Consider the following 26,168-nt stretch of genomic DNA (forward strand, 5'->3'; position numbering starts at 1 on the left):
AACTCCTGCTTTTTATATGTGCTCTTGGTTGCAACTATAATTTCGGTGCAATTACTCACGATACACGACCTGTGACAGCCGCTCCTGCATAATACATTGGAACAAATGCCAGCATCATTGATATTTTGCACTAGCCGTTGCATACGTACATGAATGTAAACACGGTTCTTGAATGACAAAGTTTCATTAACATATTTGTCCCCAACTTGTTCATTTCATGGCTTTACATTTTTCATATCAGCGGCATGCACTGCTTTGCTGGTTTCGAACTGATATAGTTCTAACGTTCGTGTGATATTTTCTTTACTTATTAAATACACAAAAAACATGGAAGCATTGATATCAGTTATTTTGGACACAACTTTTGGCACATACGAGTATATTCTTTTATGAAGAATGATATATTTTACTTGTTTTTAGGGTGCGTAGCGTTCAAGAGTTCATTTGCAGCATCTTCGGCAATGGCAATGCAATTATTCAAGTATTTCATCCCTCGACAAATTGTTTAAGAGGAATCTTTAGCTCGGGCCCCACTCCCACGTGACCTATTCAAATGCATGTAAAACGCAGAAACGCTTTTCTGAGATAACCTCTGGATCGCTTTTAATGAAATTTGTTGCATTTGAGAGAGAAAGTTAAATTTACTGTCTGTTGGAAGCAAAATTTCGATTTAGGGCCTGAATTTTGTTTAAAATATTTCGAAAAATTTGAAAGTTCGAAAAAATACGAGCACAAGGTTTACAAACAGCTCTGCATCAAGAACAGATATCGCGGTTCTGTCAACGGCATCTATTATAACAGTCAAAGCAGACAAATTTGGTATGTCAATTTGTATCTTACGTGAATTGGTTACATTCTGTACAAGGGTTCTGCAAAAGCCATGTTTCCATAATACTATTTTTTTTTTTAGATTCATGTGTAACACATCAATTTTGCCTGCTGTAGATGTGCTATTAGATGAAATTGACAGAAATGTGATATCATTTTTCATTGTTGAGTTACAGTTCTAAACTTGATAGTTTTGTTTTCTGAACATTTGCGATTTTGGTCAATTTTTAATAAAAAATTGAGGACCTAAATGAAAAATTCGAAACCAGTTTTTCTTTTAAATGCAACAAACTTCGTCAAATTTGGTGCAGTGGTTGCCGAGAAAAACGAATTCCCCTTCTACATGTATTTAGATAGGAGCACCCGAGCTAAATCTTCCTCTTGAGGATGCCGAGCTGCAATGTAAGCCCCCCTAGAACAAAATTTCTGGCTACGCCACTGCATGTTTACAAATGACGATGTCAGGTAGGTCCCAATGGTTCGCCGGGAAAATGACATGCCTGTGAAACGACGTCGCGAACACGAAAGGAACATCTCACCAACGCTGGCTCCACACGTCAAGATGCCAAGTCAAGGTCACGCTTTCATTTTCGCTAAGACCGCAGCACAGATATGTTCAGAAGATATCAAAAACTATCGTTACGTTTGACGGGCTGAATCGGCGCACCCTTGAACGCGAAATAGGCCTCGAACGTTGATCAGCGAAACCGCCACGAAGCACGTAACGCCCGCGTGGTCGGCACACTTGGGTAGTGATAACGGATATAAGCTTAAGATGGAGAGTGCAGTTGAGGAGGTGACGCCAGTCACGGGCACTTCACATCGTCAAACTCCTTAAACTGCTGTCACCAAAGGCTGCCGCGCTACAACTTCGCAAGCGCGTGCGTCGGCTCTGCGGCCGTCCGTCCGCATAACCAAGGGAGGGTCAGTTGGAGAAAGAAAACTGAAAAAAAAAGGGAAAAGAACAAATGCGGATTTATGTATTTGAATATGGGCGGGAAGGGTATTTTTGCCTGTTTTGCCGAAGGCGGGCCTGCGCAGCTTGTGCGACCGTAGATTGGCGATCGTGTGATCTGCCGCCTCCGCTCTGTGGCGTGGCGAAACGGCGGATCGCGCGGCGGTTATGAACGTGGAGCGGTTATGAAACGCCGACTCGTTAATTTGTTGTCATGCAGGAAGCCAATGTTCTTGTGAGTGGCCATGCTGGCCACCGAAACACTTTAATTATGCGTTGAATTGGTTCTAACCATCGCGTTCTCTCGCGGTGAACTGTTTGAGACTTCAAAAAAAAAAAAAAAAAACGCTCATATTATATTTGAAAATATGTGAATTCTTGCGTTATATACGTAATACTTGCACAAAAGACAATTAAATGTAGCGACGCTAAAGGTGGAAGTCTTCCGAGAAAAGTTTAAAGTTGAAATTAACAAATCACACAATATGTATGTGTTTCACACAAGACATACAAATGAGACACTCAAAACTACACATAGCTGCTGCAGTTAATATTCAACGTATATATGCCAGCACCCTCAAGAAACATTGAAGTACTCTCATTACTGCATGCTGGACAGCTTTTGATGGCCTTAGGCCCCACACCTTGGAAAGTGAGAAAAGCTATTGTGAATCAAGTAAATGGAGTTCTTGTTCAAGGCACTGTCAATGTGTAATGAACTTGGGACAGTCAAGTAGTCAGCATGTCGAAGAGGACACATGCTCAATTCGGAAGAATATGTACATGGTCTAAGCAGTTCTAAGGTGCAGACAATGCAAGATGTGGTTGATGGGTCATGAAAGCCGAGGATCAAGCTGTTACTCAAGACATGGATCAACTTCTTTTTCTTTCTCTTTGAACCAACACACAGTTGTCTCTAGAGGCATCATGAGATGTGCAGTGTGTCAGGTTGGCGCATGAGAATAAAGTGAGTTTCTAAACTGCCGAAGCACTTTTGCTAATGCCATTCGCCATTTAATTTCCTCAGGTTCCAAAGTGACTTGGAATGCACTGGAATACCATTGTTTTAACCCTGTAGCTTCAGCAAGTTCTTTCAGGAGTGTATAGGTCACAGGCACGTCTGTTTATCCTGGAGTGAGATTGTCAATACCAAATAGTCGCCAAGGAATCAATCTGTGACGACGACTCATTTTTGTTGGGTTCTTCCATAGCTCGACAAAGCTGATGGTCATTAAAATGGCTACAAGTTTCAATGGTGACGATAGGTATATGTTCCAGCGAGCATGCACATTCTTCTTGAAACTCTGGGATGACAATTACGATGCTTCCTATGGTGAAGGATAATCACATGCAGTTTTGGCACCTGTCAAGTAGGTGATGCGAGGCCAACTCCGTCTCTGCAATGGCTGGGACTTAATTTTTATTGCTAAGGCCTTCTAGTGATGTTTCAATTATTGGTAGTTCCAGAAGCCAGGAAGGCTAGCTCAAATCTGGATGCCAGAAAGCAGACATTGGAAGCAGCAGAGCATACTGTCGGGGCACACCATGTGTATGTGTTTCGGGAGGACTCATTCTCTAAACGAGCGTGGCTGAACAGTGATGGCTGATAGTGACTGCTCTACATAACACATCACATTAAATGGGGGTTCTTGTGCCTGTATATGCTAGTGTCAATGAACTGGATGTTGCTTGTGGAACTCCTAGACACATGCGCAGACTGGGTGCTTGCAACAGCTGAAGTCAATGGAGGGAAGTACGAGAATATATGTTGCAAAGGACTGGCACAGAATGTGCAATCTTTTGTTGGGTGAAGGTGCAGTGGAGATGAAACAGTGGCATTTCCACCCCACTTCATGCCTGCAATCTGATGGCCTGCAATGCAATGGAGAACATTTATGGTGGCCTTCAAGAGCAGATGCATGTTGGGTCCACTTAAGATTTTTGAGATTTAAGAGTTTTTTTTGTAGGGTCTAGAGTCACACCAAGACAACAATGCTTGTGCACGACTTCAACGCACTGGCTCTCTCTCTCTCTTGTGAACGAGAAGGTACAATTGTGCACCACTACTGAAGAACATAGACTTGACTATGTCACTCAATATGCAACAGCTTATGTTGTTTGTACATCTGTTCATGCTTAACTACATGCCCATTACATCATCACTCATCAGCATTGCACATCATGTGCCTGCCATTTGCAACACTGACGTCAGTGCTCTTGTGGCTTGCTAGTTTTATTACTTATGTGCACTTTTTATTATGCTGGCTACAGCTGTCACTGCCCCAGAACTTGGGCAAGAGTATGGTCTTTTTTACTTAAATTCAATTTTAAACACACAAGCGCAGTGTATACATCACGTGCTGACAATCGTATTGCACCACTGTGCACCATGAGAACAGCTGAAATTCCAAAATGAATACAGCATACCCGACTCCCAGTTGGAGAGAGATGGTCACACGCACAAATGCCTTTACTTAAAATGCGCTCCCTGCAATGTTGCTCACCATGACATGCGACTTCAGCAAACCATTCAATGTGAAATGTGAAACGCCACCACTGCAAGTGTGCCGCTCAGCAAAAAACTAACACTAACGGAAAAAAAATGGTGACGCGGTCCCTCGGCTCTGGTATGAGAAGAGGCACTCGCCACCGATGTTTGCTCACTAGGGTGAGCAGACTCGCCATAATAGTGTAGTTGCTAAAGTAAGGGGGCCCTTTTTTTATTCCATCACGTGTTATGTCCGCGGAGTTGTGTTAATCAGTGCTTAGCATGTGTTAGGGGCATGCACAGTAACAATGTGTCATTATGCATTGGTCTGTAGCCGCTAAAGCAGCTGCAGACCAATGAATAGTGACACGTTGACACTAAAAAATTTTATCGATTTGGGTGCTGCAGCCAAAAGAATCTTATTTATTGATAGTGCCACACCTGAAGCTCCACTTTACACTTTGTGGATTTCATGGTGCTCACTGCCAACTCTTTCCAAGCTTTTGTGCAAGTGGATGCATGTATGTTACTTTCATTTCTCTTACCCTTTGATGTTTTGTTATATAATAAAACTGTAGTAGCATGCCAAATCTTTTGCTCGGCTAACCTCCCCACGTATTAAAATTTCTCTCACCAGGGCATACGTATTTTCACTACTCGTTGATATTACCATTTCTTTGTGATACACTGTTGGAATACCATGAGAAACCAACAAACAAAGCCACCAAGAAAACATAGGGGAAATTACTTGTACTTACTAAATGAATTAAAGGAATAATTTAATGGCAATGAAAGTGGATTAAATTAAATTATGGGGTTTTACGTGCCAAAACCACTTTCTGATTATGAGGCACGCTGTAGTGGAGGACTCCGGAAATTTTTACCACCTGGGGTTCTTTAACGTGCACTTAAATCTAAGTACACGGGTGTTTTTGCATTTCGCCTCCATCGAAATGCGGCCGCCGTGGCCGGGATTCAATCCCGCGACCTCGTGCTCAGCAGCCCAACAGCATAGCCACTTGCCGCAGGTGGGGAATGATCCCACGTCTTCGCATTACGCGTGCAACTGTTGTGCTAAGTTGTTTTTTCATCCACTTTCATTGCCATTAATTTATCATTTCTTTAATTCAATTAGTAAGTACAAGTAATTTCCCCTATGTTTTCCTTGGTGTCCTTGTTTGTTGGCTTCTCATGATATGATTAATAATTATCTGGCCCCTCAGTTGACCACCTTTCTTCTCACTGTTGGAATATGCAAGTTATGTACACGGTGAGAGTGAATAAAGTATGATTGCAGTGTGTCGTCAAGAAACTGTTTCACTAGGCTAGTGGTCTGGCATAATGTAGCACCAACATTACAAGCACATTAGCTCGCAGGACCCAAATGCAATATATCATATCTTTTTGTTCACTACTGTATCTGTCTTGGGATGTAACAGGTTACTCTGACAATTCTTCCATGTGAATGCAAGGAAGACAAGAACAAAATGTTGTTTCATTTGTTTTTAATCATTACAGCACTCCTCCAGCCATGAACTCAATGAAAAATGCAACATTCTTTTTCATTACGTCTGCAAACCTATCTGCTCAGTTCTCTCATTTTTCCAAAGCTGCCCACTCATGGTACACTTCAAAAAAAAAAAAAAAAACAGAGAGAGAGAGAGAGAGAGAGAACAGTTGATACAAACATATAGCATCAAAGTGAACACATCAATCTTTGAAAATGGGATATGCAACAGACAGACTTGTGATCATGACAACATGTGCAAGTACACATTCCATTTTTGTCAAAAATTGCACACAACCTCTAGAAACAAATGAGAAATAGCAGGCATAGTGGTTACAGTTCTTTCTCATTCTATTTCTTTGTTTTGAAAGGAAAAAATAATGACACCTAATGCACGTGACCTCAGGCAGAATTCATTGCACATAGCTAAAATGCAAACATGCACTCCTGTGTCTGCCCTACTAGGAACAACAAAGTAAGAGCGCATCACTTCTGACAGCAGTGTCTCTAAAGAAAAGTTTTGATTTTTAGACTGGACAGTTACTGGACAATTGATGGGTGATGTAACAACAACACAAGACATCTCAAACTTGCCAAGAAATGCTCAGACATGTTGCAACACTAAGAAACAGCGAGCTCTTGCATGCACATCATTGCCAGAAATGACTCAATCGCCCAATCATGTAAACACATAAAACCTAAAAGCACTTTTCCCCCCAAACACTATTACGTTACTGGTACAAAACATTTTAAAAAAAAACTAATATCAAGCCAAATAAAGAAACATGGGTCTTATTAATTCAGCTGATTTTATTCCATTTATGGAAACAATATCCAGATATATGTATATGTTATTATGCAGGCACACAGAACATTTGTGTTTTGATTGCACAATGCAAATTAGCAAAAATACAAGACTGATGTGTGCCTTTCTTTTTTTGATTTCACTGAGAAAACTGTCTTCAGACTAGTGGTCCAATCACCATGCAGCACTGGAGATGGAGCAGAACAAATAAACATCTAGTGATCTGTCACTATAGTTGAAGGGTGAAATGGTGTCAAAGTACTTGAGAACATTATTTCCTTTTTGCTTAATATGTACCTGTATGGGAGATACTAACATTGTGTCCTTTACTGAGAGCCGGTCAAAATTACAAGCTTGGCTTGTGTAAGCACAAGCTTTTTGTTCTAACTTTCTATGCTCCTTGACCTATACATTTTAATGATGTACAAATATTGATGCCAAAAGGTACCAAGGTAAAGCAGATGCCCATTTGTACCTCTTAATTTCAAGCAACAACATCATAAAGTCAGTCTCCTTCCCAAGAGTACATAAGTCTGTCAGCCCATTTTACCCATACTTTCTTATCAAAGGATATAATTTTGCAAGCAAAATTTCCAGACAGCGTGCACATATCCTTGACATAAAATTTGCTGTCTACCGGTCAATGTCAACTGACTACTAGGTAAATTGCATCATTAATGTTAACTGTTTGAAAAGTGAAGAACTTATAGTCCACACATCAAATGTTTATTACCCCCCAAAATAAGCAGCTGTTTATCACACCCCTCTTCAGTCTGCTATTTTCTTGACACACCTGTCTAACTGTTGTTCAAAATGTCTCGATTGTGCGCCTATGGCAGCACCATGGTTACATGTAGCAGATGGTTAAATCATTAGTACTAACATACACATATTATTTGACACATATGCTACCAACACAGTGTACCAATCAGGAATTTGTCGCTCAACTAAGAAACAGGAATGAAACATAATTTCACGATTTCATTGTGATATGTTCAAGCTACAATGGCGCACATGGTCATTAGCTCAATTTGTCTTTTTAAACACAGTATGGTATCAAAGGGTGCAAGGCCCTGTCACATGGCACCTACATTTCATAGGCATGCTCAATAAAATGCCACTCGGCAACACTCATTAACACATAAATTAAACGCTTGTAAACATACCACTAAAATGAATGAGTGTAATAGCTAGAAAAAACAACAACAAATTGACAAAGAATAGAAAGCACTGTGACACAGCTTACTACCCACACTGATCCTTGAAAATACAAAATCAATGACATAAACTGTCACAAGTCAAGAAAAATATATATATTTTTGGTACAAGAATGCAGCCTTCTCCAAGTTTACCTTTCTCTGAGCATGAACTTGCAAACATCTCTCGCCTCACAGCTGAGATCAAAAACAGGTGAAGGTGACTGTTTACAATGAGGTTGGCAAGGAAAAAATGATTCTGTTCCAGACAGTTTTAACACTATGCTGACTCTTGACGCGCTGAAACGAGACTGGAGAGTTGAAAGAAAACTGCACAATTATAGTGGAGAGCCTTCACAGTGACAAGGATATAATATGTACATGGCCCCGCTAACACTTTCTTTTCATCTCAAGGTGTGGGGAAGGGAAAGAATACTGCATCTGTGTAGTATGAAACAAAACCCCCTCCCCCCAATGTTGGCACATATCGTTACGCTTCTCTCTCCAGCATGGCATATGAGTAAACAAGACAGGCAGAAGGCGCAATGTTGATCACTGTACAGGCGGGAGTATATCCAGCTCCCTGCGTCCTGTCCGTCTCGTGTAGGAGCTATTTACAAGGAAGGGGAGAGGAATTCACATTGGAACGTCTCTCTCTACAGCAGGCCACAGGAGAGGCAGCAGGTGGTACAGCAAACACAGCCCAACAGCAAGCAGCTACCACTACAGGGTAAGACAGCATCCTGCTGCTAGCAGTTCTCTCAAGGTGATGACACAGTTTCTTGAGGTTGGACGCTATCAATTAAAATGCACAGCCATTAGAATTCTTGATCCCTTGTCCCTTCACAGTGTCACCTTCCTCCCTTTGTTCCTTTGCACCGTCCATGTATGACACAGAGCTTGTAGGGCCGCCCCATTTCCTTTCCAATAACACATACAACACCCGTAAAAGCATTCCTCACATGTCCACTAGTGCAAGGCAAGATTTAAATGTGAGCCATTAGCTGCCCACTGCGCATATGGGCACATCCATGCCTCTTTTTTTTTTTTTTGATAACAGTACAAACCATATAAATACACTTTACATGATGTCACAAATAGCCCATGTACAAATGGGTGAATCATGGTTGTTTTGTGTACAAGGCACAGCTGTTTATATTTGGGAGGACTTCGAACAATTTTGATATCAAACACTTCACAGGGAAACCTAGAAATGCCCGACGACCATTTAATACGAAACATTTATTTTTTGACGAAAACAACTTGCTTGATATCAATTTTAGTAAGACTTGAAGAAATAGCTTCCAAATTGAGCAACAAATATGTGAATATAATTTTTCTTTCTTCTATTTCCTGAATCGAGATTTTAAAAAAAAAGGAGCCCCTGTAGGACGATTCTCGACACTGTAATTGAAAATGGTTCCAGTGGTAGCACAAAGCTTTACCATTAACATGGATGTAAGCGAAAGCTTAGCTTGTCACACACCAGTCAACTTCTATATACAGTCAACGACTGAATTTTCAGATGCCCAAATTTTCGGACATGCCTGATATTTCGGACATCTTCGCGGCACCGCCACGAGCCCCATAGAATCAATGTCTAAGGACATCTAAACTTTCGGGTGCTCGAACCCCCGCCGACCAATTTTCCGGACTTTTTGACGTGACGGAAGGTCCCTTAGCTCCTCGCACAGCGCCCTTGCGAAGGAAATCGACTTGCAGCTGAAGCATATCACCGCTTTGAACCACAACTAGCCGAATCTGGCCGTTACACACCGATTTGGTCTGGCCACGCTGGCTATGTTCATCGCCGCACTTCCGCCTCTGGCAAAGTTTCCGGAGTGGCGCCATCAAGTTGGTTCTTTATTCTATGGTGCCATCTCGTTTGTTTGGGCAGGCCACGTTTTGGCTAGCGTGGTGTGTGGTTGTGCTGTTCTGTCAAGTGTGCTCTGCAACACTAGGCCTACGTGCTTCGACGCTCGTCAGCAAACTCCACTGTTCTCATCTTGAGGATTTCGCTTGCCTTCGATGGTACCCACTCCATCTTCGTCGTCCTTGCCGATGGCATAGCGCGGAAAGCAGTACCATCGGTTAGTATCGGCGTAGAACTGACTGATGAGGCAGGTTGTGGGGGATTCAGAAGACTCCGATGTTGAAAATGAGGAGCCAATGCCTGCGCCGCCTACAAGCGCCGAGTTGACGCGAGCACTGTTGGCTCTTTCATCGGCGTACAGTGCTGACATGACCCTTGCTCATATTGGGGTGAATATGATTGCATGCAACCGGAACGCCGTCCAAACAACAATTAACAAGTTCTTCAAGCCACTGCAGCAATAACACCGGCTGCCCGACGATGCACATGTACATTATAAACCGGCAACCGGCTGCATACAGAGTTTTTGAATGCCTTTTTTTTATAGCCACTTCACTGATGTTTTGGCAGGGTTTCAGAGGCCTGGTACTTTGCCCTTTACCTCTAGATCTGAGGAAAAAAAAAGAAAAAAAATTAAATTAAATTATGGGGTTTTACATGCCAAAACCACTTTCTGATTACGAGGCATGCCGTAGTGGAGGACTCCGGAAATTTCGACTACCTGGGGTTCTTTAACGTGCACCTAAATCTAAGTACACAGGTGTTCTCGCATCCCTCCCCCCCCCCCCCCCCCCAAAAATCGTTTTTTTTTATTTTTTGCATGCATTCATTTTTTCTGACTGCCTGAATTTTCGGGCATTTTTACGTTCCCTAGAGGGTCCGAAAAATCTGTCGTTGACTGTAGTACTTAATCTCGGTGGGACCAAGAAGTCTGATGAAATAATAAATATGAACATACTAAAAGAAATATGGGAAAATGCATAGTTGTTGGTCAGGCCTTGTTACATGATGAAGTTAAATATCAAATTTAACAGGAGTCTATCACGTATTGTTGACAACTAAAGTTTATTAAACATGATAGGCATGAAAAAAAAAAGGTATCCTTGTGGCTAATGCACGCCTTCTGAAGTTTAAAAACACCGTATATGCTTTTGTGTGCAAGCACCACACTGTACTTTTTTAATTCACAGCCTGTGTGGCACAGGTGAATGAAATTCAACATTTTTAGGAGACTCCCATTTTTGGAAAACTTGTGCAATTGGGTACACAGTTTTCACATAGTTCCCTCATCAAATAATAGCTCAAACCCTGGTGTCTAGCAGTGTGAGTGGAATCTGGGAAGTTAATGTATAGCAGCCAAGACAGCAAGTAGCCACTGATACAGGCAAAATCCCCATTCAACAATGTAGCAGCTCAAGAAAAAAAATTTTCTAGCAGGAGACTCGCAGCCAAATGTTATTGGTGACCACCAGCAGCTATCATTTCAACAGCACACAAATACTTCTTTTGCTCACTCATCAGAAGCTTTAGCTCAGACTCTTGTTATCATAGAAATCATAGTTTCTGTCAAATGTCAAGGCAACAAAAAGGTGCTATTCATCAGCTTTATGTCCCCATGCCTTCATGATCATCGTAGCCACTTGCTACCTCTTCTGAAGACTGCTCACTGCGTATCTCCTCAAGCAAGTCCCACAGAGGGCACACAAGGGTGCCTTTCATGTGCCATCTTAATCTTGTACAGTGCATTTATACGATTCCACAGTCAAAGGGAAAGGACCCTTCATAAGCTGCCCTCACGGCACTACTTTTGCAGAAATGTGGGCCACTGGAGCAGCTTCCTGGTCATGATGACATAAAGCCGCACAGTGAACGAGTAAGGATCATGAATCGGGTTCAAGTCAGTGAGGGCAGAGACATCACAAGGCCAATGGCAAGTGTCTATGTACCAATGCACCTTCGCAGCACAAAATTTCATTCCTACTGCTATAGTGACTGCAAGCTAAGCAACTCGTGAGCTCTTGGATGTACACGTGACACAACCTGTGGTGGTCAACGGGCATCTCAGTCATCGGGAACTAAGCACTGTTCAGTTGCAGACACCCATCTCCAAGGCTTGCATTACACCAGCCAGTGCACTGTCTGCAAGTGCTCTCAAAGAGTCTGCGAGGAGTGGAAAAGGAGTCCTGTGCACATGTGCAAGTAGGGAGCCACCCAGCTGGTGCACTGTCCTCGGGGCACAACACAAGGCCCCACTGGCAACTCTTGCTACGTGACCGTCAGTAGGGGCAAGGAAGATGGGGTGGTTGAGGAATCTGTGGATGGAGGCGTCAGTATGTCAACAGGGTCATCGGGCTCCCTCTTGACGAGTGGTTGGCCAGTCAGATGGTGCACACTCAGAGGGTGGTGCTTGTTGAGGCTGTAGCAGTCGGCACGTCGCACAGGTGGCCCTGGGCTTGGCTCGGGGGTTCCCAGGCTGGTGCAGGGGCTGCCCGTGCTTGTTGTGGTGGTTGTATCACCACCCCCGTGGCTTGTGTGCGACTCGGGCGTTGGTGCCTCCACCGAACCTATGTTGTCTTCACTCTCATTTGCATTGCCATCAAGCCCCTCTTGGTACCTGATGCATTTCTTCTTTCGGCTGGGCAGACACAAACACAAAGCTCTCATTTTAAGGACAACTGCACAAGGACATACACCAACTGCCAAAAACAGGAAAATAAGCAACTCTAGTTCAATTAAAAAGGAAGAAAAGAAACACAGAACAAGAAAGGTGGTACATACACTTATCTCTACAAGAGAATATGGAAAGCATTAAGGCAAAGGGTATTGTCGCTTTAGTTTAGCCTGCATAGTCCCAAATTATGTCTTACTTCTGAGAAAATTTTTTGTTTACAAATTTTTATGCAACAAGGGTGAGGAAATCGGAGAAAAAAGAGGCTGTATGTAATGAATGTTGTGCTACTTCTATCACACATACTCAGCAATGTATGTGTCCTGTCAACATGATGCATGCATCAAACCCAAAAGTTGTTTTCAGGCATGCTTTTACACCCTATCTTGAGTGGTGTCACATTTTGCAGAGGATGTCATTATAAGCAGCAGCATTTTCCTTGGCTTTCTTTAATGAAATGAGTTGGATTCTAAAGATCAATGGCATTACTACGCAAATGACCAATGCATGGCACATTCCAAACCACATTACACTTTGCTGTGAAATACTCTTCACAAAAATAATGATGTAGCATATATACACAACAGCCTCAACTATGGTCCCGTTTTTAAATCTTTAACATGGTTGCAATCAGGCACGTATCCAGGATTTTTTTCGGGAGGGGGGCCAACCCAAGGTAACTCTTTCTATACAAATGAGGGGGGGGGGGTAGCTTTACTAGTACAAATGTGAATCATGCCCATCATTCGCCACGAAGACGCGTAAACCTGCAAAAGAGAATTGAAATAAGGTGTACCTCACAGGTACGCCTGTGAGATACACCTCTCCTTTACTTGGCAAACAAGGAACCACATCAAATGGAGTCGCGCATGACAGAAGCGCAGGAAGAACGCTGCCAAGAACAAGTAAACAAGCGAAAGTATAAAATAAAGATTTCTAGTAGCGTTTGTTGATTTAGCGCTGGAAGAATTAGAGAGAAATATATATGATTGCGGAACAATCACAGTTCTTTTGCATCCCTTATTTACTGCTCTACCAATTTAAGTGCCAAAACCGACTCGTGTTGTTATTTGGGAAGTTGCGTAACGATGCGTGGTTGCCAGTCCCGTACAACCTCGTAGAGCACAGGATGCTGCGGTTCTAGATGTACTGCACCCACCGCGGAAGGTTAGAAGAACACTCACATTAGCACAGCAGAGAAGTGCCTACATCAGGCGGCTCGACTGATAATTGCAGAAGTGCGATTCAAAATACACGCAATTATTTTCTACTTCTGGCGGTGTTGTCTCTACTTTCTTTTTATATAAAGAGATGTTCATCCATAAATATTTTCCCAAACAACGGTTAAATTTGTTAATTTTTGCTTTTCCTTCCTGTTTGGCTGTTCGCCTTGGCTCTCTCCCTTAGCAGATTGCTTAATTTCTCAACTACTTGCAACACTTCTTTCCATTTGCCAATTTTGCACGAAAAGTGCTGTACAATTAGTGAAAAGCCAGACGACATAACGGGTTACAATCATATCGCTTATGGTTTTAATGGTTATTGCAGGGTCTGGTGATGGATGCTGTTTCGCATTATTTCCCACCTTATCTAACCCATATCACGTGTATATGCTTCTGAGCATATGCCAGCGTCGCGGCGAGCCGCCACTTGAGGAAATAATGAAGCAAAAGGAAAAGTTTAACGCAATTGGCAATTTCTCCAACCGCCACTCGTTCCACGAGCATACAGACCAGCTGACTACGTACCGAATCCCTTTCTTGGTCCCTGGATGAGTCTAAACAAAGAAGCGATGCGCGTGATCATTGAATAGATGGCGACAACTGAACTCATCTCAATAATCGCGCGGGCACCGAGTCAATGAGAAAACTGGCCTTCACACTCCAGGAGATGCCGATAACTACCGCCATCCAAAAGGAGTAAAAAATTGACAATTCCACTCTGTGAAGATGTAATGGCAGCGAGAGCCGACGACAGCCAAAGCTCTCAAACGAAAAGCAAAGTGCTTCACCTCCGCCGCGGGTCAGCCTGATGGTAGTGCAATGCCAGGCCAACCCGCGGCAGAGGTGAAGCAGGCATTAAGCACTCCCCATATGTGGGCCGATGCCAAAGATAGTGCAATACCAGGCCCACCCGCAGTGGAGGTGAAGCAGGCGTTGAGTGCTCCGCATAGTTCGGTCCATCCAAAGGTAGTGCAATGCTGGGCCGACCCGCAGCGAAGGTGAAACAGACGTTAAGCACTCCACATATGTGGGTTCACCCCGAAGATTTCGAAGGGCGCGTTACAGGTTCCCAAACCCACAGGGGTATGTGCCATTTAGCTTGGAGCCTTTTTTTGCACTATCACCAGGATCGGCCCACATGATGATTCTTTCTCTTGACGGATGGCAACAAAACAATGTAGGGTTAGTCATATACAGCTCTCGCTGTGAAAGGCAGCAAAATGTTGGCCGCCAAATAGATTGATTTGTCAGCGCTTTAGGAATGTGTGTGAGTAGTAGTGGTGCGGGCGGGGAGGGGGGGTATGCCGCTTAATTATGGGGGGCGGGTGGGGGGGGGGCGCCTGGGTACGTGCCTGGTTGCAAGTGCAGCTAGTCAATATGCAGCATTTTGCTTTACTCTTCCAAATAATCCTGGAAGGCTTTCTAATAGTCCTGACAATTATGTTGCACTTGGTGGAGAATTTTGCTGTCCCCATAGCATACTATAGCAGCTGTGGAAGCACACTACTGGTGTCACTAACTTAAATGCCATCGCACACTATCCATTCTTGCTTTTCCAATAAGGTGAATTGAGAAGATGTGTGCAAAGTCTGCAGTCTTGAAATTAAACGTCCAGCAATTTTATCTGGGTAAGACAACTGAACTTTGACAATTGGGAAAGCAAGGGGGTTAGACACACAAACACACACACACAAACACACACACACACAAACAAACAAACAAACAAACAAAATCAAGACGGCACAGACTACCATATTACAAATAAATTCACTTTCTAATCACAAGGGTTGAGGATTGGACGAGGTGGTATTGCATTCTAAAACCAGTACAGCCCAACATGGAAAGGAAGGACACAAGCCGAGCCGAGCAGAAGAATCTTCTGGCCGGCTCGGCTTGTTTCTTCCTTTCCATATTGCGCTGTACCAGTTTTAGAATGCATTTTCTCGTTTTGGCTTTCACTTGACGCCTACAACTGACAGGGAAACACATTCTTACCGACATGGTTTGCACCAATCACTCTGCTGGTCCAAGCCAAACCTTGCTCGGCACTTCTTGGGATTGTTTAGATCTGCAACCGAACATGTTCAAGGACACTGTAGGTTCAACATTATGGAGTTGCCACATTACTGCCAACCTATGCATACAGAGTTTCAGACAATACACACTAAATGACTGCTGTATGAAATGCAACTCTTTTTGTCAGCACCAAACAGGCATCATGCGGAAAATTATATGTTCTGCTCAAAGCAACTAATAACAGAAACCAAATGCCAAAAAATGTCATGTCATATGTTACAATATGTGATACAGTGCATAACTCACAAGCACTTGAAAACCAGCAGCAAAGTTGTGACATGCAAATTGGATTTACCAGTTTCTCAACACAAGAGGGACAGATATACTCAGCTAAGAGAGAAAATTAAGTATAATGCTTTTTTTTTATTCCTCATGGATTCTTTCACAGTGTAAAGTAAAAAAAGAAAAATTAATGCTGCACCAGAAACACGACTATTTGGACATTCATATGTGCAACAAAACAGTGATGCAGGATTGTATGCCACTAGTGCAGCATAATAAAAGCAAACAGCAACGTTAAATAGGTGCAGAAAGAATTATTTAGCTTAGCCTTGTTGTAGCCAGTCTCACAGATGCGTCAAAAGATAAAAGATGGAGGTATTCAGACAAACCGAGCAATTCACATAGGATTCATAAAGAATAATCCAAATATAGTGAATGGCCATAGAAAAAGAAAGCAAATGCAGTACAGTGGAATTTCTGGCAAGATATGGCTGCAGACGACAACATAGAAGAGTGTCTTCAAATTTGCCTGACCGTGCAACACAGAGTTGGCCAAGCAGGCAGTTATGAATTGACACATGCAGGGGAACACAGAAGCAACCCACATGCGGTAAAGCAAAGCGTAAGCAGGAGGCTTACTGCAAGGACCAAAACTAAAAAGAGGAAAGTTTTCAGCAAAATCTTACTTACACTGCCATTGACCTAGCCACAGCTGCATGTCAGAAGTGTAACAAACGAACGAGCCATTCAGTGAAAGGAGCCCTGGCGTGTGGTTCATGCAGAGTCAAGTCACAATCAAAAAAGAGAAGAGATGAGAGACTAGTGCGGAATGTGCGAAAGAAGAAAGCAGCAAGACACACGCAAGTGTAAAACTTCACACAAGCATACATACACATAAGGACACACTGCTAAATCATAAACCAAGCAAAGAAGAGACTCATGGCCACCATGAATTGAAGAAGATGAAAATATAGAAGCAATAGTGTGCCAAAAGTGGCAAAGACCTCGTGAGAAAATGAAATTTCAAAACAAACACATAGGGGCCAAGTGCAAGGGACTTTTGCAGTGAGAAATAAATAGCAGCTAAAAACACCTTTTGTGAAATCATATAAACAGAGGGTATACTTTTCAGTCCAAAATAATGAACTAGTCAAATGGCAAGGCGAAGACAACAAAAAAGTAAAAATTTACGACACATGATGCCATGTCCGATCCATTTAAAGAAGAAATAGACTATAACATCAACAGAATGGGCTCCACATTCATGAAAATTTCAGTCAAGCATTCACAAATACTTCTCTAAAGACGAACATATACTGGCTGCCCCAACTAAACGTTGCCAAGAATGCAGTGCTCACTGTATGTTGGGCATTGTCTATGCTAGTCATGAGTATTTTTCTTGTTGCACACAAATAATTGCATATTTAGTTCATTTTTAGTTGACTTAAATGATAACGAGTTTGTGCAAAAGTTGTAGAGGATGTTGAGAAATGACAGATAACAGCGTTTAAATCAACCAAAGCCTTATGCGAGTCTTTTTGCAGCAAAAAAAAAAATAATATTTTTAAAAATTTGAAATTTAGAAAGTACCATGTGGCAATGCATCCATGTGCCAGTGACAGCAGCAGTCTCAAACATAAACCTCCCCATTTGATGTGCTATCCATCTCATGAACATTCAAAAGCAGGGCTTAGCGCTTGAGAAGGAACGAAAATGTATGCCATAAGGCGCCAACGTGTCAGGGAAAAATCACGGCCGCTAGATCCCAGTGCGATAAGCTAAGCCCATATTTTAGGAGACGTTCGAGAGCACTGCAAATCTCCGGTACATGGATGCATTGTGACCTAGTATTTTAAAATTTTCACTGGCTTTCTTCTTCAGTCACAAAAAAAGTCCACACAGGACCTAAGCTGCATAATTTAAAAATTGTTATCAGTCATTTCTCGACATCCTCTACAACCTGTGCACCGACTCCTTATCGATTAAATAAGTGCATCAGAAGTTAGCCAATTAAACTTAAGTATAATTTCTACACAATGAAAAAAATACTCATGACTGGCAGGGACAATGCCCGTCAACATACAGTGAGAGCTGTTCATATAAAGACCTGTCATTTGTTATTTTTTTGCTACATTCAGTTGGACAGTCAATATATCAGCATACTCACTCATTATTAAGTTGTACTAGGCCACCTCACATGGCAAACAAATTTAAGCTCAGTAACACATCAGTCAGATAGCACAAACCTGAGCGGCAAGCTAACCACAAAAGTGCACATTTTCTTTTATTAGTGCACTGTCACTTTACTTGGCTTTTCAAAGTCAATTGAGTTAATTCCATGGCACAGTTACTGTAATTGCACACACTGCTAGCACTGCTACTTAAGCAGACGTATATGCAATCAAGTTCAACACAGGCTTCACTATGCCACACTGGCTGACATGCTGCCATACCCATGTTGCCAACTGTCAATAACAGAATAGGGTATTTGGTTCACTGTGCTTTTGAGAATTACATGAAAAAGTAAAGAATGAAACTCAAAACGAACTATAGTGCCCGCAATGTCCCAAGCGTCTGCCTTTATGTAACCTTTGATTTTTCACTTAATTCCCATAAGCACAGTGAAGGTTGAAACATTTTTCTGACTACATCAGGGTTTCCACGTTCACTTAAATTAACACAGTCATTTTCAGAATGATCTATTATCATATTGATGTTGCATTAGATACAAGGCATTACCTTCAAGTGAGCTAAGCTTTAGCCAGTGAAAAAAAATCCATTGTATTAAAGAAAAGTGAACATGCCACCAATCATAACAACTGAGTTCAACTAATGACAGAAACAATGTGTAATAATGTAACTAACCTTGAATATAGTTTACCTGAAGCAATTTTTACTCTTAGACATTTAGATTGAAATTACTTCATTAGTTCATGATTGCAGCAGGCTGGACATAACCTAAGAAAATAAAGATACCCTAAGAAAATAAAGCTACCCCCAAATTGTTTGCCATAAGTGATGGTAACCAGTACTAAGTGTGTATGTGCATGTGGGTGCAAAAAAGAATATTTTCAGGTTCTTCTTTTAAAAAAGTGTTCAAATGAGCAATTATAATATTGCTTAAAGTGAAGCTTTCTTTGCTTGTTCACCCCACTTAGCAAGTTCTGGCTGCTGTCTTGCATGACAGGCCATTCAAAGAGATAGTGCAAACTGGTCCCAGAGATACAGTGCAAACAGAGGTGGCCCGGGTACACGGGTTATGCACTCTTAAGCTGCCAAATTTAAAGAATATATCTAGCATCCAGGTTCTAAGTAAACCTTGTAACAAAGCAAAGCTTTCTTTGAGCCTTCCCACCACTTTACAGGTGCTGGCTTCTGCTGTGCAATGGAAGCTACGGTAATGTGCAACGAACACTTGCGTAGTGAAGGCAGACCATGTACTTTAACGAAGCACATACTGAGTGTGGAGTAGATAGGGGCTTGGAAGAAGTGTCGAGTGGATTGGGAATATTTTCAATATGCAGCTAAGTGCAGTTTAGAACACGAGCACATGCTAGCTCGTAAACTCAAAATGCAGCAGTGTCGATACGCGAGTGCACACTTCCTTGTAAATGCCAAGCCGAGCGTCGTCAATATGCAGTGACGAGACAGCAACGAAATGGAACTGGGTTGTTTACAGGTGCAAACAAGTTGCAAAACAGTTCGCATAGGAGGAGTCCAATTCAGTGCGCAGTGTGTGTATGATAGACTAGTTTCAGTCAAACATGTCTGCAGTGTTCCGAGTGCTACAAGTTCGTGTTAAGCAAGGCATTTCTCTGTGAAACATGTCCAATTACATCTGCTATATAATTGCAGATGGTCAGTAAGCATGAACATGTGTTCCTCACAAGCACAAAAGAAAATTTCGCTTAGACTGATTCCCACAGCACATGAGACCTACATAGGGTTTCGTTTTTCTTTCCTTTTTTTCTTTTTTCACTCACCCACTTATGACTAGTTTAAATATTACTTTTTTTTTTGTACTTGATGTCTGTATGCTCTGTAGACAAATGTGTAAAGATCAAATTGTCAGTAGACCAAATAAAAATATATATATGCAGCTTCTCACTTTCAGCACGAGAAACGTTCGTGATGATGAGAACCACGGCAGTATTAGAACACCTTACAGCTTTCATTGAACTTCTACTCTAACTCCACCCCCTTTTTTTACACCTTGTAGTGACCATTTTTTTATGCCACAATGATGAACGTGCTCCAAATTTCAATGGTCTTCCTCTTGTTTAGCATTTGTGAAAGAGGACACACCCACAATGTTTGTATCAATGGTGTTCATCATTAAATATGTGTGGTGTTTACGCCAAATGGCAACTGGGAGCAGAACACTCTTTTTGGTGCCACACACATAAGAACAAAAGATCAAGCCAGTACTAGAAGCTTTTAGGACCAACTTACCTCCATCCTGACTCTTGTCCTTCTTGCGCTTCTTCTTTTTGCTGTTGATAGCATAATTGTCCCTCGCCGTCCAACCTGGGTAAAGCTGCATGTGGATCTGCCGCTCCTTGCGTGCCATTTCATAGTACTTGGACTGCTCCTCTCGGGAAAGGCTGTGCCACTGGAAAAGAAAAAAAAAGGGGGGGGGGGGAATAGAAAAGACATGAATGTGAGGGCCAAATACACCTGCAAAGCTGTATAAATGCACACCTTGTGGCAAAAAAATAAAGGCTAGCTGGCTGTCGCCAGCAACTCCCAGCTAGCCTTTACTTTTTTGCCACAAGGTGTACCTTCATAGGGGATATGGGAGTCCAAAAATAGTTTTTTTTTCTGTTAAAAAAAAAACTTGGGTTATATATTTTGGTGACAATGTTATGCTTCATAGTTCTATTTGCAACATAACTGAAAGGTGGGCAAGTTGGCAATTATTCCTGTTAAAATTGGATGCTGCAGTTCTACCATGTATTTTATTCTCAAATGTAAAAAAATCCAAGGCATTTTTATGACCAGAAGACTGAAAAATTATTCAAGTGGAGGCATGGCAGCTGCATGGGCTTCATTTTTTTTTATTCATGCTAGACTGATGACGCTCACAACCATATGTTTTGCCCAGATGGTGAGCTTTCCTGGTGTAAGCACAAGCAAGCACTAGCTCTAGCTGGGTTGACAGCACCTTATTCTAGAATTCTCATGAGTGCTCAGGCAACAGCCACGCTTCCTACATACGATAGGCTGGCAGACGTAAAGCTGTCGTCTCACAGTGCTCATGACAAAACCCAAAATGTGGCCAAGTGCGATTTCGTTGCCGTCTCAAAATAAAATTTGCTTCACAAACTGTTTTGAAGGTAGCTACTTCTATAGCCATCCTATGGTTCAACAAGGTCCACAAAGGCTTTGAGGAGGTTCTACGGAAGCTGGGCATCCTTCCAACTCAGGAGTTGATCACTCTGAGCAACCAAAAATACCAGAGAATGATCAACAGAATGTCTGGAAAAAAAAGACAGCTGAAGCTAAATCTCATTGTTGCAGTGCACCAAAGAAAGCCTGCCTGGAGAGGAAAAAGCTTGCAAGGGTTCTTAAGATACCACCTACACTGTAAGAGATTTTTGAGGTTTTGTACTTCTTGCTGAAACACTGTCTGCATCATTCTGGCCAAATTTCATGCAAATTCATCATCTACAACATAATAAGCATGCTAAGATCTTTAACTTGCATTTTTCTCTTTTTATGATTTTAGGGTGTTCCTAATGCTTGTGCACAAAAAATTGTACTTAATGGAACTCAATCTCAGCCAAATTGCGCATGCAAGGACGTTTAGAATGCAAGTAACCAGGTCCTACTGTAATCTGCAGCAATTTCATTCATGTGAATCATAGGAAACTACTCATCAATGTTCTCGATAATGATAATTGCAAATAATTTTTTTTTCTTGAAGTAATAAATCTAAAAGAAAATTATTTTTGGCCTTATATGTAATCTGTTGCCTATAAGGTAACACTCTTCTAAGCCGAGTGTGAAACCCATGCCTTGTACACGAGACTATATATTTTACACTTCTAAAGGCCACAGAACAATAACCAGATAATATATTGCAAAGCTAAACACATATTCGAAAATAGGAGATTAATCTCTATATTCTGCATAAATTTCATCCAGAAATAATTACTAACTGAAATGACTCTGTGAGGAGTATCTTCCCTTAGCAAGATACGAAAGCATTAGGAAAGTGCTGGCACAATAAAAATCCTCTGTTCGCAATTGAGCCAATCAGTTGCAAGCCCAGATTAGTTACGAAAATAACCAAAATGCCCAGGGAGTTCTCATTAGAAAGGTCTATACCATTGCATGGTGCTAGCCTTAAAGCAATCACAGCACATGAGGAACAAGAAAAAAAAAAAAAAAGCCTGCACATACTACATGATTGATATGAGAAATGCTTGTCATGATAAGTTTTCCCAAATACATAAGGCCCCCAATACACTTTTTTTTTAAACGCTAGCAGAATTTAAACAAATCACCAGTGGCATATTGCATAATGTACTCACTCGACTGGATTACGTGAAGAGGACATTACTTGCACAAAAAGCAAAATACATGTTACCAATTTAAAAATTTTTACAAATGAACTGATTACTTTAGTACACAGACTGGTTGCGATTTACTAATTGAAGCCAGGGATCTAACACATAAGATCTGTTTTGAATTAATTTTGAAAATAAAACGTTTTGAGGCAAGTGCTCTCAAACTTCGATAAAAACATATTGTTCAATTTGCTTTTCTTTTGGGCAAAAAAACTTTTTTGTGTATTGTAGTTCAAAAATAACTGGGACACCAATGAATTTTTCACACACTTTGGGAACCCATATCTTGAAACTGGTGTCATCCATTGAAATTGTTCCAAGTGGATATGACTAGCGAACTCGCCAGCTACAATTTGTAAATAGCAGTATGTGCCATAAAGTAATTGCTATCAAATCATTAGCAAATCTTGGTAATTAGTTGATTATGGACTCAGATTTAGTGTGCAAATAAAGTCCACCTCAAAAAGTAGAATTATGCTACATACCATAACCGATTTTAAAAATTTCTGTTAATAAAAGAACACCCTGTATAAAGAGAGAATACAAACTGTTAAATTCTATTGTTTTCAAGTAATTTGTGTAGTCGTGACAAGTTAAAAGCGGACACTGACCACGAAAGTTTATAAAGAGAAAGACGTTCCGAACGTCTTTCTTTTATAAGCGTTCGTGGTCGGTGTTCGCTTTTAACTGTTGTCATGTATATTCCCGACCAGATGGTTTTCCATCCAATTCTTGATTTCAATTTGTGTAGCCATAATTGCTAAAAAAAATATTACACTAATTATGCTTAAGAAAAACACTATTACTAAATAATAAATGAAATATTGCCACATCTCCTACAGCTTATTACACATAAATCTATAAATTGTTCAAAAGGGGCTACATCATCGTGTCTACTTACTGCACTGTAGTTAATTTGAATTGCTATTTGGATTTAATTTGCTGGCCTTGTGCATGGCACCTGCCTGAAACTATGACAAGCACCTAGTGAAGCTGTTTTTTTACGATTTCAGTAAAATGAACTAGGACGCTGCACTGTTCCTTTAGAAAGGAAAAAAAAAAGAAACTGAAAATTAACTCACCCTTCTCCCAAGAATCTGGTTGATGGCTGCACTCTCCTTGAGGGTGCACTCAGCGACTACCTTGGCACGCATTTCCTTCATGTACAGCATGAAGGCATTGAGGGGCTTCTTGACATGGTTAGTCGGCTTTTGGGGCTTCTTCTCTGTGCCATTATGCTGCTGCTGCTGTGGCTGGTGCGGTTGGCTGCTGCTGCTGCTGCCATTGCTAGGTGGGTGGCCCGATGGCTGGCTGGGAGGTGGCCCGCCACCATGACCATTGAGACCCGACACGCCATTCACCAGGTCGCCACGAGAGCTTGGCCGACCCTGGTTGCACTTGGAGTCCAGCGGGTGGTACATGGCTAGTGGGTGCCTGGGAAATGCAGGGGCCACACTGCATTGATAGCAGCAGCAGGCCCAAACCTCGCTGTAGAGCTACAATGCTACACAAGCACAATCATACAGACTGTATTGTCTGCTAAAGCTCGCCGCTTTTTCGTAATAAAATTCCTGAATAGTATCAATGCTTAGGTGACAGCTAAATCAGAGACTGTATTGTGGATGGTGAGGGTGCCAAGATGTTTATGCATGTAAAAATATTTAGACCACACTGTAAGTGATCCAGATCGGATAGTTTGCCTTAATCATGACAAGACAGAGTAGTTCTGTAGCGCACAATCAGCAATGACAGTAGAAGTTTGTAAATGATTATACTGTAGGGGTTGAAGGACGGGCGTCGGGATGAAAACCCAAAACTTGGGAGGATTTATTCTACATTATTTACAAGGAGGTGAGATGTCAAGTAACAGTCGTACAGTCATTACGGGCCGGCAGCAACTCGGACGCTGCGGCCCGCGGCAAGAAGTTCGAGAGAGGTGAATCAGGGAATCAGGGAATGACCCAGAATGCTCAGGTCTCTCTGGAAGGCTTCTTATAAACCCTTCGAGCACTGTAAGTCACGTCATGTTTGACCAATGGGAGAGTCCGCTCCGATGACGCCACTTTCAGCCAATGGTAGGCGCCCGTGTCGCGGTGTCACACCTGGCGGCTCTCTGAGGTCTTGCCTCGCAGACTGGCAATGCACTTCTAACGAGGAGAAGGGGAGGGCTGCTCATGCTCCATTGTCGGAGGCCCACCTGCTAATCCCAGCGGCGCACGAACTTGTTGGCACGTGAACTTGTTGCCTTAAACTTGTTTGCTCGGCCGCTCCTCTGGAATGTGCTTTCCTGCTTCGGCATCCCTCAATCAGCTGTGCTGCGATTCGAAGTGGTTTGGGGAACTCGAAGTAATCGCAGGAAACAGCTCCATATCTAACAGCTCGTCCTCGCCCCGGTTGTTCTGAATGGCCGGTGAACTCAATTCGCTGGCCATGAGGAACGCTGAAAGAAGCTGCAGGGTACTGGGGTCGAGCCTCGTTTGACAACCCTCGGGATCCTGGGCCCTGGAGAACATACGTCAAACAAACCAAACAACACAGCGCTGCACCACGCGTAAGCGCAGGCTCTTCACCCCTGACTCGCCAGGCTATTACTGAGTCAAAATCAACCCTGATCTTTCAGTTCCCCAATTTTGACAAAGCAGTTCCAACCACCCTTCCAAACAGCTATCCATTTCTCCTCGATTGCCGACAAGACCAGAGTACTATTGTTGTTGCAAAACAAAGTGTCGTTGACGATGCAAACAACAAATGAAAACAGCCGAACATTACTTAAGTGGCCTAACTACAGGAACAGCATGTTTCCAATCTATCGCAGTGGCGTACTTATCGCACGTAATGGTGCCACTGAACAATCTGGTCAACCTCACAAGTACGTAATCACAAGCGCACTAGCCTTGTGGTCACTAAACAAAACGCGTACTTGCATTGTAGCCAAACTTTTCACTTACGCTTACTCACGTTTCTTCCCTGAAAGTCCTACAGGACACGTGACGTAAACGAACAATTAAACTCGCGGGACTTACACACTCCGCAGAACTCTTAAAATGATGCGTCTTCTACTAACTCTTTCCACGCACGTTCACTGAAGAAGTCAGAATACGGCTGCCCTCACACACACTAGCAACCCAGTCATAAAGTCTGCTTACTTCCGTCCACACAGGACACGCGCTAATGGAACTAAGAACGCTTCTCCGTGCAAATCATGCACTTACTAGAAACCTACGCGCTTAACCTTACAAAATTCAAAAACACTTAAAAAGAAAGAAGGTTAAATAACACACACGCGCGTTACGATAGGCCTCTCAACGATAACCTTGACCTTCAGGTTACTCACACACACACAAAAAACCTAGCTACTTATTAATGAGCATCTCGCGAGACTACAGGTTTACTTAAAACGCAACTTTCAAATCTCGAGCTTCTCGAACGAAAACCCAAACAAAGCTCGTACCTTTACATATTGAAAGAAATCCTTGTCTCAAATCGCGAAAACTTTGCGATGCTCAAAAATAAAATACAAAACAACACGTTTTCCTACTACGGAAGCTCTCCTGGCATCCCGTTCCAAACGTTTATGTCTGACTCATACTTTGAGTCGTAGGCGAGGTGGGCGTGGTCTGAAAGCTACTCTGGCTGCCGAGAGACAACAAAAGGGCTGATTCACTATCAGCTCCCCCAAGACGTTACAGTCTCCTGCCAATTTGCGTCCCCGCGCCCCGCTTTCCACACGAACTCGATTGACCGCGTCGCTACTC

General features: G+C 42.3%; 2 protein-coding genes across 7 annotated transcripts in view; both read right to left on the reverse strand.

Moving 5' to 3' along the window:
- The window catches only part of LOC135918190 (mitochondrial amidoxime-reducing component 1-like), a 43,486-nt gene extending 41,688 nt beyond the window's left edge, over positions 1-1,798 (reverse strand). The window contains exon 1 of one of the 4 annotated variants that reach the window (XM_065451865.1): positions 1,368-1,798. The gene's annotated coding sequence lies outside the window, so the exon portion shown is untranslated. Of the gene's footprint in view, positions 1-1,328 lie in introns of all 4 variants that reach the window. The other 3 variants (XM_070539168.1, XM_065451864.1, XM_065451868.1) reach the window with 3 other exon arrangements.
- Positions 1,799-5,759: 3,961 nt separating this feature from the next.
- pan (transcription factor pangolin) overlaps positions 5,760-26,168 on the reverse strand; it is a 239,949-nt gene continuing 219,540 nt past the window's right edge. For 2 of the 3 annotated variants that reach the window (XM_065451889.1, XM_065451887.1), the window contains 4 exons: positions 23,496-23,868; positions 20,294-20,453; positions 15,539-15,611; positions 5,760-12,287 (listed from right to left, as the gene is read on the reverse strand). In XM_065451889.1, the coding sequence (XP_065307961.1) occupies positions 11,918-12,287; positions 15,539-15,611; positions 20,294-20,453; positions 23,496-23,868 (976 nt within the window). In that variant the 3' untranslated portion in view covers positions 5,760-11,917. The remainder of the gene's footprint in view (positions 12,288-15,538; positions 15,612-20,293; positions 20,454-23,495; positions 23,869-26,168) is intronic. The other variant, XM_065451888.1, reaches the window with a different exon arrangement.

The sequence above is a fragment of the Dermacentor albipictus genome, chromosome 1 (assembly GCF_038994185.2).
Source record: "Dermacentor albipictus isolate Rhodes 1998 colony chromosome 1, USDA_Dalb.pri_finalv2, whole genome shotgun sequence".
NCBI classification, from domain to species: Eukaryota; Metazoa; Arthropoda; class Arachnida; order Ixodida; family Ixodidae; genus Dermacentor; species Dermacentor albipictus.